Genomic DNA, 21,292 nt, shown 5'->3' on the forward strand with positions numbered 1-21,292 from the left:
TTCTAGTCTTCTGACTACTCAAAGCGCTTTAACACCGCATGTCACACACATTCACACAACGATGGCAGAGGTTGCTATAGTGAGACCATCAGAAGTAACTAATCTTATTCATAAGCATTCATACATGAGAATGAATGGGGGTTAAGTGGCTTGCCCAAGGACACATCGGACATGTTGCTGCAGGAGCTGGGGATCGAACCCTCGACCTTCCGGTTGAGAGCGGTCGACTCCACCAACTGAGCCGCAGCCGCCCCAAAACACACCTCCAGTAAATTGATCCAATGAAGACCAATAATAGTTTTCAGATTCAGATCATGAACAGTGACTTTCATTGCAGTAAAACTCTGATTGGTTTTCCTGCTGCTTTAATTGTCCATAGTCATGTCTGAACCACACGGCTCCATTATAGCCGTGTATGTAACATAACCAGCAACCTTCCAATAGTCTGAAACAGCCAACAGCCAGATCTGTCTACCTTCTGTAGCACAGATGTGAAAAACATGCAGCAACACCTCCTGTATGTGCAATGACTTCAATCTAAAGTGAGATATTCTCACAACAGCTGCTCTAAGAATAAGCACAATTAAAGCACGACACCCAATTAATGTATGGACTGTTTGATGTGCCGCCCAAAATGTCCTCAAGTTTCAAACTTGAAAAAAACAGATTTTTTATCTAAAAAGTGAAAAATAAGAACAGTCACTTTTCTTACAAGTGTCTCTGAGCTCTTTAGTCGATTATTTTAAACGCAGGTAATGAGAATCAAAGGCCTACACTCCGTGAAAATTCAGCCTGCCATGTGAAGTAGAGCAGAGCTGATATGGGTGTTAGACCACCCACTGTAGCAAGCATCAGACTGCAAATTGCTCTGCCATTTCCAGGGTCGTCGTGCAGTCTGCCAAATGATGATTCTACACCGCATTGCCACAGCAGGTGGACACAATCCTCAAGACTGCTTTGAAGTAAATCCCCAGACATGTCTCCACCTTGAGCAGGTGTAAAGGTGACCGAGATCAAAACAGGATCAAACATAGTCTGGCTCAACATCAACACTTGGAGAATGCGTCTTGATGCAGAACGGCATGATGGGGAGAAAATCTCTCAATCAAGAGTAAAATGATCAGCTGTTTAGTTCTAGAAAAAAAAAAGTTCAGACAGCGCCGACTTCTAGCAAGACAAAGTCTCTTCAAAATGAAGACACATTTCAAGAAAGTTAAACTGAGTTTTAGCTGCAAATCAATATTTCAGTGTCTCTGAGGTGAACCGATATTGGCTCAGACCAGAGTCCGACCTCTACTTCCCTTTCACATTCCCTGCACTATAAAAGGAAGCACTCGGGTACTAAAAGAAACGCCAGCGTCCACCAAATGATATGATGTTATGTTGCCATAGAGATGGGGGACGATGGCAGAGCCTCGGTAGAAAGCTGATACAGGGGTCTGCGTTCAGCTATAGTTCTCCTCGCTGGCAGCACTTAGACTGACCAGACGTCCAACACAAGGCCGCTGCATGGAGCGGTGGAGTATTGATTTTCTAAAGCTCTTTACTAGCTGAGACAGAGTGTAATTAGTTGAGGTGTGACAATACATTGATTCTGATTCCAATAACACAGAACTCTACAATAAAACACGTTTTTTTTTGCCGTATTTAAAAGCAGTGTGAAAACTGTTCAGCACTTATCAAAGTTTTAGGAAACCAAACAAGTGTTAGAACAACTAAATTTAAAGGTTTTTTTGCATTGCTGAGGAATGGACTGGCTTTTGCAGCGTTGGATTTTGAACCTGAACTCAACAGACCGTTTGAAGATGTGAATAAGTGGTTTCATTAAATTTCCAGATGTTCTAATGAAGAGACAAGAGGACAAAATGTACCTGAAAACTGCAGTCAATCAGAGCAACAAAACATTTGGCATAGCTGTAGTTTGCTAGTCTATGTAGCTAGTTCTATACTGCATATAATTCAAGATATTACAAATGTGTTTATCGTTACATGGTGGTTCAATGACTAACACTTTATGTGATCTACTGTCCAGTTCCATTTCCACTAATGCTTTAGTGGATTCAGAACGATCCACATCAGAGGCACGTCAGGGTATGAAAATGTCTGTCAAAGAAAGATTGGTACCAGACAGATTTAGCATTACACGACTGGTTAAAACAATCGTCTAAGAAGAGGAATTTATTGTCTCTAGAAAAATACAGCTTGAAAGAAAACTAGAGGATCTCTTTAGTATGAAAGCTGAATCAGTATTGTAATCAGTAATTCTCAAGTTTCTTCAAGTTCAACATACCAGCATTTGTAGAGCTCTTATCCAACTTGCAATTTTCCTCCAGCAATGTTTGACCTGAAAAGATCAGAAAAGTCAATTTCACCGAAGAACTTTTATAAGAGTTCAAATAAAGTCAAGTCAAAGCAGATTGTCCAAACTGAAACAATGACTTGCAGTGTCCACTTTAAAACTAACAGTAGACATTTGTTGAGGATCATCGTTGAGATTACAGAAATGATTTTTGGACCACTTAATTCAAACATGTAAGTATATGGATAAAATAAATGGAAAGGTAATTAATAAAGTGGACCACATGATACATCTGAATTACAGATTGTGCTCCAAAGTAGTGCTCTGTCTTTGCAGTGATTTCCAGTTTAGTTGGTTGGATGTAAAAAAAAAAAATCTGTGAAATGCCTTCCATGTTCAGTCAGGGTTATTGTAGCAGAGTGTCAGGCAACTTTGAGCGCCTTGGCACAAAATGTAAGTCAGCTCTGGCCCATTTATGATTTCCACATTTAAAACTAAAGATGTGGAATAGTGGACCAACCTGGAATGGAAAACAGCTGCAGTTACTGTTAGCAGCACTGGGGTTAGACTTGGACCAGTGTCAGCCAGGTGTATCATTTATCATCAGTCTGACATCAAAGTGTCCTACAATAAGGCATGAATACTGGGTCAAAGTACTTTACCACTTGAACTACTTGGAGTTACTTGAACATTATGGATAACAACTTGTTTAACTGGTAAGTTGCTGGTAAGCTGTGGATGTACGTCAACTGAACCCCTTCCCCGAATAAGTAGTAAAAAGTGATGCAGAGACGCCTTACATCAGGCTGTAACACTTTGTCATTAGCAAGTGGATCTCTGGGACGTGTGCGTCGTCCCACCACTTCTCCAAACGAGGGATCCCTCAGAGTGCGGCATGTCACAGTTGGCACAGGAAGACCTGAGCCCAGCACATTTAATTAGCCAAGCTGTCTTGGCATTGGATGGGAGGGGGGACACACACAGTGACGAGTCATCAACATCACCAAGGGCGCGGTGCTGCTCACTGCCGTACTGCACATCCAAAAGTTAATGGGATGGGTATGGGGGGGGGGGGGGGGGGGGGGGGGGGGTGATTGTGAGAGGGAAATGTAGTTTTCATTGAAAAATTGGTTTGAGTATTGCAGCAAACATGGGCACAAGCAGTGACCAATCAGTTCTTAAGAAAATAACAGGTGTGCTCCTGCCAGATTTTAATTTACCAATCATGTTACACACACATTTGGAGACACAAGGAGACACAGAGGTTCCAGCTTCATGTCTGCACTTATCATTCGAGTCAACGTGTCAGATTCAATGCAAAGAAATGACTGTTGCTATGAAAAAAAAGCAAAGTTAGGAGGAACAGTTTGGAAGAAACCATTCTGACATCCCTCTCTGTGGCTGCCTGCATGTGAGGAGCCCACCCCACCTCAGCTGTAGTGAGGAGAGCCCAGTCCAGGCAGCCAGCAACCAGCGCGTCTCTGCCTACCAATCGGCATGCTCGGCTCAGGCTCTGTGCAGTGCTCTCAGTCTCAGCAGCTAAAAGCTGGGCGCAGGGGAACTGCGACGGCCGCGCCAAGCATCATCCCAGGTATGCGTCTCTCTCTGTCACTACGCCCTTTTCTTTTTTTTTTTTTTTTTTTTTTTTTGCAATGTTATGGCATCTGTGCTGCATGCTGTTTCCCCTCTTTCCACCGGTATTGGCTTATTTCTAGGGAGGGGTTGCCTGTGTCTTTTTTTTTCTTCTTTTCCCAACCCTCTCTCCCTCACGTAGCCTCTGTGGTAAGCGCAGGGCAGCGGGTCTTTTGGTAAACACTCACAGTCAGCGGAGACGCATCTGCAAAAACCGCCTCGTTAACCGCGCGTCAACTTGCACACACCTCAAAATGTTCGCCCTTCGACATATCCGCGCCGAGCTGCCTGCTGCTGCTGCTGCTCACTGCTGCTGGTGTTGAGGCGGGGATATGTTGCTGCTGCTGCTGCTGCTGCTGCTGCGTGCATTTCACGAGGATAAATTTGCAAAGAGGTTTTGATTTGGCCAAAGCAGCTTTCGTCAAAACATTACCGCTGACTATATTTTCAACTTGCAGCGCGTCCAGGTAGAGGTTTTTTTTTCTTCTTCTTGCGGCACAGGGCGAAGCAGGTATTGAGAGCTGATTTGAAAAATCATTTCATAGCAGTCAATTTTATGTAGGCTGTGCCATACAACACTGCAGCAGGCTATAGGAATAGGCTACAGAGGGTCACACTTTGTGTAAGCATAGACAGTGATTTATTATTGATAGCTGTGTGTTATGATACGACGGATCTATTTCAAATCATTATTCATTCATACTCTGAGTTCTCGTCCACTGGAAATGATGAGGAGGAGGATGTTTTTGTCAGAATCAGGTGAACACACAAAGTGCTCCTTAACGTGCAGAACTTGAGCGTCAAATGAGTTTTTTTTTTTTTTTTTTTTTTTTTTTTTGGTATGATTAGCCCAGTCTGTGGCGCTCTGCTTTCCCTGTCACTAGGTAAGATGTAGGTACACTCCCTTAGCAGTTAGGGTGGTGCTGCCTGCTAGTGCTGATGTGTTACAGTGGCCACTACCTGTGCATGCAGTCTGCAAGGCCCTGGCTGTACATTGGGGGCCTCCCTCCCCCTCCCTCCCTCAGCTCCAGGAGGTGAGGTGGTTTGTTAAAACTAAACATCTAAAAGTTTGAAGTGAATTCAGACTGCGCCTCTGAGTTTAAGTGATATATATATATTTTTTTTTTACATTTGCACGGGAAAGTTGTAAATAAAATCTGCACACATGAAATTGAATACGAGAAGCAGAAAATGATTCAAGTATTTGACATGAGTTGTCGGCAACTGCAACTTTTATAACACCTGACCTTATTGACAGACACACAGAGCGATCACATCTGTCAGAGGACCAATACGTTCACTTAAAAATGGGGTTGTGGTTGTAGTCACTGACGGTACCTTTGTTGTTGCTATGCAAAAAAACAAAAAAAAAGGGCTCATGTGCTATATTTCCACTGCAATCATTTGAAGCTGTGACCTTGTCAAAAAGGGCCACTGTGTGTCTGATTCTTCCTTCTTGTCTCCGATAAAAAAAAGTCTGCGTTAAAGGAAGCTTCTTTTTTTTCCAGACAAGCCCATCTTCACTGAGCACGACTGCTCTTAGATTTTTTTGCAAATTCAAGAAGCTCCTTGAGTTGATTTTTGCTGCGTTTACCACACCAGCCCATTCACTTGGAGAGCGAGGCAGAGTTGGAGGGCTTATACGTCAGAAGCCCTGATTTTGAACATGCTGATTTTTTTAACGTCATTTCAGAGTGTGCTCGTGGTTTGTCTAAGTCAGAGAAGTTACTGTGGCATTCATACATTTGTTAATCCATTTTTCACATGTATTGTCCCCAAAAATGTAGACACAATGTGGTCTTAAGGTGAGAGATTTTCTGCTTAGCCTCTTAACATCTGGATAGGATTCATTAACTCCAGGCTATATTTAAAGCTTTACAGTGAGTCATACCGTGTGAAACGAGCTCCCAGGCCAGGGGCAACTCCTAAGTGCAAAGTAGACAAAGTTATGGAGTGAGAAATGTTAAGGTCACCTTAAGGTCAAGAGAACAGGAGGGACTTTAACACACACTTCTAACTAAATACTCCCTTCTTTAATAACAGCAACATCACATTGCTGATGTAAATGGAGCAATACAATATTTAAGTGACTGATTTCTTAGTTTAGTTAAAAGTTTTTTTATTGCTGCTCTGTGCATGCAGCTGCAGCAATTTGTACAAGAATCGGCGACTATTTTGAAGTCGATTGTTTCACTTGTAAGGAAAAAAAATCTAAATATTTTAGAAAAATTTGAATTTTGTGATTTTTTTTCTAGTAAATTTCTGCAAATGAAATGTGCTTTGGTTGTGGACAGTTGGTTGAACATAAAAAAAACTAGTGAGGCAGATAGGTTGTGATAGTTTAAACTGCATTTCAGCTCTACTTTTTATAACTACATGATTCATACTTAATCATGAAAATAGTTGACTGAATAATAAGAACATGAAATAAGCCGATAGTTGCAGTCCAGTTCTTGTAGAGCTGAATTACTGAAAGTGTAAGTTTCATTAAATGCCTTATTTCATAATACAGAATAACATTTTGTAATTCAAAGTTATTTTTATATTATCACATCTGTATTTGTTGACTCAAGCTAAAGCACAATGGACTGTTGTAACTTAAGCTTCTGAAAATAAATATCATTTGAGTATACACAAATGCATGATTTTTATCCTTCATCCATCCATTCATTATCTATACCGATTTTTCCCGTCAGGGGGGTGCTGCAGCCGATCCCAGCTTTCATTGGGAGAGGGGCGGGGTTACACCCTGGTCGCCAGTCAATCGCAGAGCTGAATTTCTGTCCTTAATTGCAAATAGAGAATGAGTTGGGATAATTCACTAGTAATGAAAAACAAGTTTCACACACTCTAAATTAACTGTAAAATGTGTGTTTCATATCACACTTGTTGATTGTAAACTAACACTATGTTCATTTTGAGAGACAAACACAAATCACTGCGACATCAAGTTCTCTGCTCTCAGAAACTTTACATAGAAGTGTGATACATGTGAAGTAATGGAGAGGTAAAACAAATACTTTTCAATCTGAGTTTTCAGTTCCCATTTTGGAAAGTTAAGTCTCATATTCAAGCAATAACATTGTTCTATATCGCGATAACGATATGAAGTGTGTTAAATAAATATATATCCTAAAGAGTGTATATTAGCTATAACTTACAGTATTTAAGTGTATCCCGTTTTTTAAAAATGTTTTCATTATACCTTTTTGCAATACGTTTGTCCTGAATCAGAAATAAAGACAAAAAGCAGGTTTTTTTGTCCACCACTAATTTGGCATCATTGAATCTGAGGGGAGCTGATAACTTGTTTAATCTTGAGCTGACTGCGTCAAAATGGTTTGAAAGCATGAACACTCTGCCCAGGTTTCCATCCAATAGTGACAATGTACGCACACTCTGTGAGGAAGCACTGCCATGTCTTTATCGTGAACGCTCATGTTGTGATAATGATGACGATTTGATGAATTGTGCAGCCTCATATATGACCTCATCCCTAAAGTAATACTTTGATTATGTAGGTAACACAGACAGAGAGCTGTAGTTGTTAGTGTAAATATATTTATTAACTTGAACAGTTTTGGCAGAGCGACTCGTCCTAAAGGGAGGAGTGGTTTGTAAGTCTGCTTCACAGCACTTACGTCTTTGATTCAGCGCTGTATACTTGTCCTTTTAGTGACACCTTCTTAATGGAAAATGAATAGTGAGCCACTATTCAAGTCCAAACATGATTTAGCCAAAATGCTAATGTGTGCAAAGCCTTTGATCACCGAGTTACCGATTTGTAAGCCCTCCACAGTCTTCTCCAGGCAGGGCCAACTGTTAAAGGCAACAATTAATACATCAGACAAGGAGGAAGGCATTCACACACACACACACACACACACACACACACACACACACACACACACACACACACACACACACACACACACACAAAGAGAGCACACAAACCACAATGGAATTTGAAGACAGCAGTCCATTGTCATAAAACTACAATTTTCTCGTAGTCTTACCTTCAGGCATCACATTTACAGCTGGATTTAATCGCTTATTCTGCAATAAGATGATGAAGATCAAACCATCAAACTGTCTACTGTCAAAACTGTCAACTATTTCCACATTGTTTGTTTATTTATTTTTCAGCAAAAATGCAAAAAACATTTCCAATTGTGCTCGTTTCTTACAAAGTCTCTGCTGCTTTCCTTTGTCTTTATCTGATTGTGAACTGAATATTTTCAGGGTTTTTTGACTGATGTTTGAACAAAACAAACAATTTGAAGACATTATCTTGGGATTTAGGAAATCATGACGGCCAATTTTTTTTTTTAATGTTTAACTTTTCGCACACCAAACAATTATTCAGTTAACTTAGACAACAATCAGCAGATTGATATTTTATAAAGACAATAATTATCTGCAGTGCTTCTACCTAAACTATTTATGTATGCTTCATATAGAATTAAAAAGACGGTGCCAACAGTAGTGTCTGGTGGAAGAGTTGAAACTAAAGTTGTTTCATTACAGTTTACTTGAACACATTCAGGCATGTCAACAACTGTAATGGAAAGCTTTGGTTCCGAGCCTCTTTTTAAATATGTAATAAAGTATAATGCCATGCATGAATCAGAATATTCTAGAAACAACATGAAGGACATGAGTCCGTCTTCCGTCTTCATCACTTTTCTTTTAGTTATTAAGAGATAGGACAGTAGATAGAGTCAGAAATCGAGGGAGAAGAGAGTTGGGAATGACGTGAGAAATGAGCCACCGGTTGGATTTGAACCCGAGCTGCTTGGAGGCCTGCCCTCTGTACAGGGGGCGTGCACACTTGCCACTGGGCTATCAGCGCCAACCCCCCACCCCCATGAGCTATTTTTAAAATCTAAACTCAAGCTCTTTGTTCTTTCTGTTGGCTTTTACACCTTTATCCAGAGTTCTTTAGAGCTGGTTTTGTTAACACTGCACGCTATGCGTAAGATTTGAACTTGACATTAGGACTCAGGAGATGAATCACTAAAAGTGCAGTCTGATGCCTTTATGCTAGAAGACACGTCAGCACCATATACACTATGTATGTTAATCTAAAGCACACAGACAAAGGGCAGGATACACTATGTACAGAAATTCATATTTGTCTGTGATGACATGCAAAACGGTTAGTTAGTTGGATGTCAAATATATGACGCACATGGCGCTGGAGAAGATTACCTTAAGAGCATCTGACACAGACTGCTAATATAATGAAGTATTTAATCTCCTCCCTTTTTTCTTCATGTCGAAGAATTACTTTGAAGTTTCTGCTCTGTCATACAGTTATTTTTGTCTGGAGAAAGTACAGTATATTGTCCATAAGCACAGATTAGTGCAGCTGTCAGAATGCTGCTCCGAGTGTCTGCATGGAGAACAATACCAGTGATTGAAATGACTGATGCAAAATGTTCCACCTAGAAGGTGCTTGTGTTTAGGTTAAATCACATTTTCCAGCGTTTTTATCGCAGACAAAAGGTGGAGAAATCATTATGTAGGCAGTGATTTAAGGGATGGGAACACATCTCAATTTAACAACTCTTGTAGTCAAGAATTGTTTAAGACAATTTCGAGAGATTGCAAAATGTCTTTGGGATGAAGAGTGTGTCTTACAACACAGATTCTTAAGGGGTAATTGCTGTTAATGCTGATCTACTGGATTGCAGAGTAAAAGTTAAAAGGTGTGGTGTCTGCATTTTTTTACCGTAAAACTGAAATTGTGTACTCCAAAGTTGCCCCTTGAAGATGATAATGGCTGCACAAAAGACAGTGATAAGTTTAGCAAATGTTTGTGTTTAATATAGAACAGTCGCTGAGCTTTCAGGCATTGCGTTGTGCTAAAAGGGTACTGCATTAGCACATCTTGAAAGGTAACGGAGACATCAGTGCAACTCTGACATCAGTCGGTGTGTCGAAAAAAGCATTTGGGTGCATGCAGAAAAAGCTCTGTTCACATATTGTCTCTTCCCTCCCTTGTCCTCCCCTCAGTGATGGCCTCTGCCGAGCAACCGTGCTCCAGCTTCCACCAGCAGCACTGCGCATAAGGCTAACACACCCACCTTTGCCCTCCTGCCCAGAAGTGAGAGAGACACCACCATGTACAGTGTGGAGGACCTACTCATTTCGCATGGATATAAATTGCCTAAAAGCGACCCTCCGTCTGCCACGCCTTATGACAAGCGCCCTGCTGATTGCCAGCGGGAACTTGTGGACAACAGGGCTGGCCGGGGGACTCTGAACGGGTATGAGGCCGACCGGGGGACATCAATCACAGGAATCTATGGCAGCAGGCAGGCACTGGTGAAGGGTTACCCTGCCACTGACAACGAGAGTGGGGAAAGGATCCTAAGGAGAAAAGAACTCGGCATCGGTATCCTAGGTGACGCTCAGCCCTTGGGTGATTCTCTTGCCACAGATAGTGGGTGAGTGATTTTTTTTCCCTCTCTTTTGCGATCCCCCACACCCTTTACCTTCCCTTCTTTTTCTCTCCCTCCCTTCTCACTGGGGCCCTTCGGTATTGCATGCAAAACTGAGTCTGCACTGCGCAGGGTTTTTTTTTTTTTTCTTCCCTTCAAGAGCTGCAGAACACTTTGGCTGCAGCAGCACCACTGACATATCCTATGCTGGGTTATGAGGAAATATGAAAGGTGCCTTTGCAATCTTATGAGCTGTTTACGATATGCATGCACGGAGAGTCTCTGTGGAGCCCACCCGTGCGCTGGTTTCGTCTCCACAGCTTCCACCAGGCAGGCAGATGTAAACAGCAGCACTAGACAGTGAGCAAACTGAGGACTGAACATGCCTCAAGACAGGCGCGTAATCACTCCACTGTAAACACTGGCACACTGAATCACGCCCAGCACGTGCTCTGTGATGTAAGCATGTTGCTGGGCAAGTGTGCACAGCGCGGCTCCCCTCAGCTATACAGTAGCATATGCTGCTGAGTATGATCCATTGACTTTGCTGCTTAAATGAATGAGTACAGTGACTAACGCAGTGATTCAGTGCAGTGCAGATACGATGTGAAGCTCTTGGAAAGCATAATTGTAATTCATTCTTTTTATAAATCCATTTTTATTTATGAGACTGGATGTTTTACAAACTTAACATTTAATTACGTTTTTAGGATCTTTTTTTATCTGAGATGTATTTTTTTATGTACCTTGTATTTTGTTTTAAATAGCTGCTAACTGCAAACCATATTTCCTGAATGCATCATTCCGATTGATTTGATTTAAAAGATCTGATGGTCATATTTTATCATCAACTGGGATTTCAAATTAAAACTTATGCTTTCCATTTTTACTGACTGTCATCAGAGAATAAAATGCCTTTATAGGACTAATGACCTGTGGATATTCATGCATATCATGTACTTCTCCTGTTTCATTCAGCAGTGCTAAATAAATAACCACCATGGCATTAGAAATTCAGAAAACAAAATTACAGGATCATTTCACTAAAAAACCTTCCCGAAGACAAAGAAGTGAACTCCTTTAAAAAAAAAAAAAAAAAAACATAATCTGCCTTGCTTAAGTATGCTATGCTAATTGTTTTGGCACCGCAATGTGCATTTTACCCATAAATGGCACATGAGACATAAATATGGAACCATAAATAAAATCATCTCCAGGCAGCTCTGCTTTATCACCCGACAGTGGAACCACTGTTTTGAACGTGCCAACAGAGATTCGTCCTACACTTGCCATTTTATGCTAAATTCAGCCAGCATTTTAAAATATACATAGCTTGTGATGTTATGGATTCTCCCTAGCAACAATCAAGTGCCCTGCTTATTCTGACTTTCCAATGAACAATGTTTCTTATATGAAACTGGAGAAGGCTGGTTTAAAAGTTAAATGTTTATAGGTAGGTCAAATGGTATTTCTTTTAAGGGTACGGTTTAATCTTGCTAATTTAGTTATTTGATCATTCAAATAGATGGAAAGAGGTGCTTTAACTCTCAACTCAGATTTGACTGTAGGACATTAGACACTCCCTGGGAGCCATAGTCTGGCTATCCAGATGACCAGCTTCCAAGATAAGGTCAGCACAATTTAAAATGCAGATCATTTTTGCAGTAGCATCACAATTTCATGGTTTCTTCAAGGGACTTGGGAGCCGCTGACTTAAGCACTTCTCTCTCCTATGTGCTGGCTCTCCCTGATTAAGTTGCATCAGAAAGGATGTACCGCCAATGCTAAACCAAGCGTCTTGGTCATGGTTCTTCTAATGTTTGATAGTGAATGAAATGGAAACAGAAATAATACTTATTTTGATTACGGTAAATTTGTTTTGGGATTGTTCATTACATATTTCCTTTAAGATACCATTTTGTGTTTCTGTGTCCATATACCTAACGACTGTGAGTAGAGCCACGTCTTTAACTGCACAACAGTTAAAATGACGACCTTCCTAGTTTCAGAGTCCACCTAACTTTCCTTCAGTTACACTTTGAATGGCCTTCTAACACTTAACTTGTCCTTCTTTGCAGGTTCTACGATGTTCCCAGTTTGACTTATTCTGAGCCACTGAGTTATGACGAGAGGGATGTTTCCTACTGGCGGAGGCGAGGCCAGGACTTCAGCATCCTCCTGGACTATGCTGATGGCAGGGAGCTGAGGGCCTCTGCTGGTGCATGGAGGCCACAGGCCCTGATTGCAGCAGAGGAACACAGAGCAGAGAGGCAAGCACAGCAGCTATGGGAGGAAATTTCCTGGCTCAGGGACCTGGACGCTGCCCCTGGTCAGCTGAGGGTGACAGGGGAGAGGAAGTGCCAGAGCCTTGGTACAGAGGAGTGGAGGCCTGCTGTGGGCCTGGGAAGGCAGTTGTCTGATGGGGACGGGGAGCGGTGGGCTCAGGACCATTACCGCCTGAGGACACCAGAGGGTTTTTTTCACCCAAGAACTAAAGCAAAGTCGCAGTCTCTCCCCAGAGTTTTGTCACCTGATCGTTCTAGCTGCAGAGATCTCATTCCATCAAGGCCAAGCCTTCCTGATAGACAACAGAGACTAAACAGCACTGTCTTCTCTGGGCCCTATAGTAGGTATATCTATAGTGGTGCTGTTGTAAGGGACCGATGGGGTAGGAATTCTGGGCCAAGCAGCCATGTTGCACTTTTAACAAAGCCCAGGTTCAGCAGGCCTTTGAAGCCTCCATCATATGAGACTCACCAGCAGAATAGGGGTAGCGCAGAAATGCTTGCTATAGAGCAGGGTGCCAAACAAAAGGACAGGTCTATCTATTTTCCAAGGGGAGGGGAGCTGAGACATGACTATTTCGCACAACACTCTGCCATCACTGGAATGGAGCCCCCTGGATACATCCCACCCCCTTCTTATAGAAGAGCTCCACCCCCGAGATCAGTTTCCTTCAATCGCAACGAAATGGCAAACTTGAGATGGAGGGCAGAAGCTCTGCATATGCCAATGTCAGATCCTGGTAGGTGGTTATCCAGACAGTCAAGTAGCTCATGGTTGGAACATTATGGGGAACGTGTTGCATCCTATCGAAAACAGGTACACTCCGGACATGAAGAACAACCAATTCAAGCCCGTCAATTACCCGCTGAAGAACCAAGAGTGAAGCAAATCTCAGGAGGGCCTAGCGGAACATCTCTCACTGACTCAGACAAAATACGAAACATCAACAAAGAGATCCCAGCCGCTAAGATTTTAGGACAATCTACACATGATAGTGCCTTTCCTCCCCAGCAGGGGCCAGCTCTCAATACTGAAACACGCAAAACAGCGCTCAATGACAATGACAGCAGTAATCGATGGTGCACCAGGGGATTAAACAAAAAGAGTGACAGTGTAGCTCCTGAACAAAGCCAACAACGAAGCCAGTTTTTCCCTTCATCAATCCTGGGTAAACCGCCACCTCCCCCGTGCAAGCCGGCCGACCAGGGTGTCTCTGAAACTGTGACAGAAGTGAAAAAGGTCGAGCAACCTGAACCACCAGAGAAGGACAAAACCAAGAACCTGAAAAAAAGACTTAGTGAGACAATTTTTTGTTTGGTGTCCGTGCCTGTTACTCCGCAGCTTACTGGAACAATCCGTGATCAGAATAACAACAATGAGAAGTCACCGGACCCTGCCGACAGTCCCAGTGATAACAAAACTGGCCATTTAACAAACCAAAGTCTCCAAAGCACATCTTCAGCTGAGGCTGAGCTGCAAGCACTAACTGGTAGCATAGCGAGCAGCAAAACGAGCAGTCGAGCGAGCAGCAAAATGTTTAAAAGAGTCCCCTGTCGACCCCCTAAGATTAACCATTACAAGGAGATGAAACTGTCAGGAACCTGGCCTGCAAACCAGTATCGAGACCAGGAGACACAAACTAGCCCAGAGGCCCAAAAAACTGGCCCTGAGAACAAGGAAGCACAACAAGATCCTGTCCCCCCCGGCACTGAAGTTCCTCCTGATAGCAGTGGTGCAGTGGGCACTGCCTTCAGTTTTCCGATAAAGGGAGTGAAGAGCCTGAAACTCTCGAGCAACAGCGCCTTCTCCCTTACATCCACCTTCTCCAACCAGCTGAACAAGAGCACAGCTCCGCAGCCAGCAGTCCCACCCTCAGGAAATTCGGAGGAGAGCAAACCAGCAGCAAACGGTGGGCAGGACGGCTTTGAACAGTTCTTGCTGAGACCAGCCAGCCAGCGACCTTGGGATGCCGTTAAAGAGCTGGAGACCATCCAAAAAGAAGTTCAGGACCAACAGCAGCAGAGCAGCAAACAGCCCAGCGTAGATAAGTGCATAGAGGACCTAAACGAGGCCTACAAAGACATCTTGGAGCTAGGCACTGCCAGCAATAAAGTCCCAGATGGTTCTGTTCAAATCCCCGAGCGTATAAAGATCCGATTGACATCTGAACCTCTTAATAAGCCCAGCAGCCTGAGGCGCAGTGCGGTTAGTTGGTCGGTCGACCCAGAATACAGGGAAGTCAAGAGCGCCTTCTCCAGGCCTGCAACAAAGTCGGTAACCTTCAGCAAGCAGCTTAGGGAGGAGCTCCCTGTCCCACCTCGGGAGACAGGCTTCAGAGAATACAGGGTAATCTCGCATCTTTCGCGCAGACGCAGCAATGACGGCAGGACAGTAAAACTAGACCTGCCAGACGAGCCTATTGAGACACCACTCAGTGACTTCAGTCCAACGACGCACACTGCAGCAGCTGAAGTGCCATGGGCGGATAGACAGCCCATGCAGGATGCCTCCACACTCACTAGTCCTCCAGATTACGAGGACATATGCCAGACTTTGCGCCAGACCAGAGACCCTGCAGATGCCAACAAAGTGTCCACAGGCAATCTGAAACCTAATGACGCAGAGTCTCTTCAAGATCTTAGTGTGGAATCGGACGAGGATTGTCCCATTTGTAAAAGAGAGCTTGAGAATCAGATGAGACAGGGCCCGTTGCCTCCACTTCACGAGGAGAACAGCTCGGACAGTTCGGCCAATCAAAACGCCAGTCCACCGCAACGTGCTGCTTTAGAAAGTCCAGCGGAGGATACAAAATCAGAGGACCCGAACGACTCAAGCTCGGATCAGGTGGGGTCTGATGTAACAAGAGAACAGCCTTCATTGAGACAGGACAATGAGGAAGGAGAAGAAAAAACAAACAATGCTGTGGCAGAAAACTTGAATAATTTGTGCTCAAATAATCCCACTGAGAGCACACTAGCCGTTGGAGCTACAGAGCAGATTGCATCGAAAATGTTAGCAACTGATGTGCCTGCAGACCCCAAAGTCACAGAAGAACAGAGTGCAGGTGAAGCACTCACTATGGAAGTAGAATTAGTACAGAAAGACGTCGTTACAGCTGAAACAGCAGAAGGCAGTGCAGACAAACAGACAGCTGAAATGAAAAATGAGGGTGAGGGACAAGATGCTTCTAATGATAAACAGGAGCAAGAGAAGAAGCCATTTGCTGTCCCAGAGCATAGACTCGGTCTACGGACTCATCTGGGGCGAGACCACCCAGGGTTACCAGAGTTTCCACCAGATAGACTGCCACTCTCCGTTCCGCCAAACCTAGACCGCAGGCTGTCTTTAAGTTTGGAAGGGGAGAAAAGGAGCAAGGGCCCCTCCCACCGGATTGAAGCATTGCAGAATAAGCTTGCCATTTCTCCAGGTCGAGTGGCAGTCGAACGCCTGGCTCGGATGAGGGAGGTGGACGTCATGTATCGTATGAGGCGCCTTAGCATCAGGAGCAATGACTCTGGGGATGGGGAGGGGGAGGGCGGTGCAGAGGCAGAGGGGGAGGGCAAGGACGAACAAACAGAGGAGCTCCATCCTGCTCCTCAAAGAGACAAGGATAACATTCAAGAGGTCACCCAATCACAGCAGGTCTCTGAGGAGAAAAAATTGCAAGATGAGGCGGAGTCATCTCTCTCAGGTAAGAAGTAAAATCAATTAAGATTCAAAGTCCTTGTGGATCAACATTTTAATTAAGCTTGAAGAACTTCTTTACAGCTTTGTAATTTCTACCCCCATTTGAAATCACCGAGGTAAAATGACAAACAAAACATTTATTTCCTCTGGTTTTTGGTCTACGCAGAATCTGTAGACTACAAAATCGCCAAGAAAGAGGAAATTACTAATAAAGTTATTATTTTAGACATTTGTAGTTGAGAAATTATAATAGGACTTTTACTTGGAAACAGGCATTGTACTATCTTAACATAACTTGTGCATCAGATTTAATTCTGTTAATCAGACTTTCAAAAAACTGTTTTGCGAGAAAGTATTTTTTTGCATACTGTCAGTTTTTTTATAACCAGTTTTTAAAACACACATCTGGAAGAAAAGTTTAAATCAAACGTGTGCAAAGGAAAGCTGTCTGTGTCCCTCTGTTGGGTCTGGCTATGTGCTGGAATACACAAGTTATGAATCATGACTGACTGATTTATTCTCCTAGGTTCTATGCTTAGAAACTCTGTTCTGATCTTGCTATATACTGTGGTCTCTGTCTGAATTTTCAACTACTTCATTACTAATATATGTGTAACTCTAAGGGCCCGATCACACAGGGCTAGAAAAGTGCTGCCAGCAAAACCATTGTTTTCCTATGGTGCAGCACGCCTGGGCTTAAAGTTACAAAAATGTCAACTTTTCAGCTCAAGACGCAGAGTCGCAGCACTTGTCAATGTCCTGTTTGGCCGAGGCAGCAAATCAAATCAAGTAGGAGGCTTACCTCTGCTTTTCTAGGAGGGAGTCTAGGAGCAAAACAATGATGGGAGCTCTGCATTTGCTCGAATCAATTTTTCCCATCTTATTTTATTTGGTTTCCCGTATTCGCACAAAGCCCCGCTCCACAGGCGCTCCTAGCTGTTTTACCCCCCCCCCCCCCCCCAGATGGGCTCAGGCGTTTTGGGCGACGCGTCTCTGTGTGATCAGGCCCTAAGTGAATCAATCGATTCACTGACCGTGATTTGGCCTTGCTGTTAAACATCTCCAGGAAACGGTGTCACTGCCTCAAGATTGTGCAAGTCCTCTACCCCCTTAGAGAATTCAGATCTTTTAAAGAAATCATTTATTACAATACTAGATGATATAATGTTTTTTTTTTTTTTTTTAATGAATACCCTTCTTCTTTATGTCCCAGAACACCATGATCCCAGCCAAGTGGAGATAGAGTAGAAAGACTGCGTCAATCATCTCCATCAGAGGTTTTTAGCTCCAACACTGTGACCTGGCTGCCTACTAGAATGCCTTCATCTCATCTTGACACTGAAATGGCCTTCTTGTCCGACAAGAGCATTGTGTACACCCTCACCCTTGGCGCTGCGTTGACTTCTAAGAGTGCTGTTCCACTGCCAAAGGGAGGTGCCCTTTTAACTTGTGGGGGCAACTTCCACCCCAAGTCCGTCCCCAGCCTACCCAAACTGACTCCCCACTACCCCATCTATCCTCCATCCCCAAGCCCATCCTCTTTAAGGGTTTCTACTATTAGTCTTCTTGTAGCGGCTTGTCCTTTCTATTCTATCCTCCCTATGCTTTTCTCATTAGCAGACATTATGCAATTCTGTCGTGCATACTAAACTTTGAAAAGGTCCATAGTGAATACAGTCGAGGGAGTTTTTTTTTTGCAAAATGAACAAATCAGTTTGTTTATGGGCAAACTGTAAAGGATATGAATGTAAGCATTTATGTTTAACCTAATGTAGACATAGAAAGGTTATTGTCACAAACCTGTTCTGTTGCATTTAAACTACACCAAAATAAACTTTGTATCTGATTGTCGTGGTGAGGCGACAGCTGTTTTAGAACTGGACATCACTGTCACTGGCTTAAGAACTGTTTTGATTTTCAGATGAGATTAATCAGCCTTTCTTTTTTAAGATTAAATGACATTGTGCCCTGACTCATTGCTTTTGTACACTCCGCAACCATAACCCATATAGCTCTTCAATGAAGAGCAAGTCTGCACCACTCGAACATGATAGATCAGTAACCTACTGTACGATACATTGGTTCTACGCTGGAGAGGGAGAGTCGCCTTCTTAAAGTACGTTAGTCCCCAGATCAATCCGATGTATAGCTCCCATTTCCAGGTAATTTCAGGAAGCAATAAAGGCGCAGATTGAGTTGAAGAGGCGGTCGGCAACTTTGATTAAAAATTAAAAGATAAATATTGAGATATAGAACAAAAAAAGATACGTAGAGCAATATTGTTGTACAAACAGCTAAGTGGTGTAGTGGAGCTACCTGTAGGAACCATTTTCAGGAGTTTTAATGTGACGTGTCATTCAAATCATATTACAGGGATATGGAATCGTGTCAGGGTATATGGGCGCTTAACAGGGGTGGGTGCTTTTCTTCATGATATACTGTATATCTATGTTCATACATCTGTATCGCAAAGAGACATTTCACTGAATATTTATTTTTGTTATCATCGAATTGTTAATCAGTTTGCATACTGTACAAAATAAAGTATATTTTAAATATTTTAAGAGATATTTTGTATTTAACCATGAAATTTTATTTCTCCACACTTAAAGTATCATACGTCTGTAAAGTATCATATTGAGAGTACGCATACTTTTCTAGTGCTTTAAAATCTTGCAGAGTGATTCAAGAAGGGATGGCCCTGTGGTGTGCCTTGATCACACAATTCGGTTTCAGTAACAGATAGGGTTCATCGTAGCCTGGGTAGACGTGATGGGAACTTTTTGATTGTGCCATGATTTCCAATTGATAGTGCTTTTTTTCCATATGCTAACAGAGTCAATGTTTGCTCTCCATGTTGTACTCAATACATCAATTCATTCCAGCTGTATTTCCTATGTTGGTGGTCAAATGTGACCTGTGTCCTATTTATGTCTTTGTATGTCTTCCAATTCAAATCATGTGTTGTTCTGTTGTTGGTTCCTTGAAACATGATTAGAAATAAAATTGGGATTTTTTTTCTTTTGCTTCCACCCTTCTTTTCTTCTATCTATCTTTTCCTGCTTCCTCTTTTCTTCTGCCTTTCATTTAACAGTGCGTCAATGTTTTGGAAAAAAAAAATGTGTTCTGCTGTCCCTAACACTTATTGCACTAAAGGATACAATGCAGTATGCTTGTTGTTGGCTAAAAAACATGTATGTGCAAAAGTATGAAAAAAAAGTTTTTCTTTCAAATACAGGGTTTTTTAATAAATCTTAAATCAAAACATAAAACGTGATATAAAAAAAAAAGTTATTTTGGATAAAACAAGTTTGCGGTTACGTGTTTTTTCCCCACAATAGCAGCACTGCATTGATGAAAAGTATATACAAAAGATTTGTAGGAATCTTTCACTCATCAAGTATCACTTACTGTTATGTAGCATTTTACAGTTGTAGCATTTGATCAACTCAGAACTCTGTCTTAGCATTTCAAACATTTCTTGTAAATTTTGAAAAAAATCATGTCGCCTTATTCTGTGTGCATTACATTACACTCCAGGCAATGCCAAATACTAAGATACTAAGCACTGTTTCATACCTTAGGTTTTTACAAACAACTTACTGTTTCTGCCATGTCTCTGGCTGGAGAGGTACAGTAGCATTGTGGATAGTTTCCGCTCTTCATGCTGGTTTTCTGTAGGAACATTGAATCAAAACTGTGAACTTCACATAAACTAAAAGCTTACTCTTAAAAGTACAGCGAGATTCAGTGTTTAAAGACGAACCCATTGTCAGCATCACAGGGAGGACAAGCTGGCACGCCCATAATTACTAACACATCTCATTTTCAATTCATTATAAAGACCGAAAGGCCTCGCCTTGGTCTTGTGTGTAAACTGCCCCTGACAACATTTAATTACCTATTTCAGTACATATGCCCCCCAAATAATTGGCATGTCAGGTACACTTGAACATTGTGTCATTTGACTTTTTGTACTGCAGGTTACGTGCAACATGAAGTAATTATGCACACTTGTAATATTTTCTATTTTCATATGAGATTTAAGTGCTTTTTGTACTCACTGACATCTTTTTTTCTTCCTTGCATGAAATGCGAGAGAAAGGAGGAAAAAAAATGTTTTTCATAAAGTATATTTGCATTTGGTACTCCAATAGTAAAAACCGGTGGGCAAAACATTATGTTTCATAATTTAATTTACAAGACTATGCCAAGTATTTAAATGCTATTTTTAGAGTAAATCAAAAGAGAACTCATTCATTTTCTTTCTTTAAAACATGCCTTTATCTTTGTATCTATAAATATGAGCATAATCCATAGTCATGATTGTGCTACTGTTGTATGATACTGCAGTCTGATTCATAAATAAACTCTTTGCATGAAAGCTGTGTTTGTGATCAATTGCCGAGGCGTAATGTATTATTGTTTCATATACTGTATGATCTAATCCGGTAAATAATACTTTTGATGGTTTTAGATACATATTTAAATATGCAACTTTCTTTTTGTCAATTGGTGTCAAATTTTTCAAAGCATAGATATTTTATTGTTCATATTTAAATCTCCCATTCGACTTTAATTCTTAAGTTATTATAAAAGATATTAATGTATGTCCGCATTTATGTAGCCTGTGTTTTAAAAAAAAAACACTCCTACTACATGTTAAGGCCATTTCAGCCCAATTACCCTGACAGACTGTCACACTGAGCTCCACTTGTGCGATCATAAGTGTTGGCAAAGACAATACTTGAGCCGAACCTTGTAAAAACCTCCCAGCATGCTCTCTGACGCTTGGATGTCATCCATGTTCAGACGCTGCTCAAATACATCTTTGTGCCATCGTTTTTGTTTTTTTCTAAAAAAGAGGAGTGAGAAGTAAGATTAGCACATCCTCTGATGTGATACATTATTGATCCCTATAAGCTTTCTTTTCCCTGACATC

General features: G+C 42.0%; 1 protein-coding gene across 1 annotated transcript; it reads left to right on the plus strand.

Moving 5' to 3' along the window:
- The first annotated feature begins 3,755 nt into the window (after window positions 1–3,755).
- On the plus strand, window positions 3,756–20,734 carry LOC132979524 (junctional cadherin 5-associated protein-like). Its single transcript, XM_061045395.1, has 4 exons — window positions 3,756–3,890; window positions 9,950–10,383; window positions 12,456–16,354; window positions 17,564–20,734. The coding sequence occupies exons 2-4, from the start codon at window positions 10,058–10,060 to the stop codon at window positions 17,596–17,598; spliced, it is 4,260 nt and encodes a 1,419-aa protein (XP_060901378.1). The 5' UTR covers window positions 3,756–3,890; window positions 9,950–10,057; the 3' UTR covers window positions 17,599–20,734.
- The last annotated feature ends 558 nt before the right edge of the window (window positions 20,735–21,292 follow it).

Source organism: Labrus mixtus, chromosome 8 (assembly GCF_963584025.1).
Source record: "Labrus mixtus chromosome 8, fLabMix1.1, whole genome shotgun sequence".
Taxonomy (NCBI): Eukaryota; Metazoa; Chordata; class Actinopteri; order Labriformes; family Labridae; genus Labrus; species Labrus mixtus.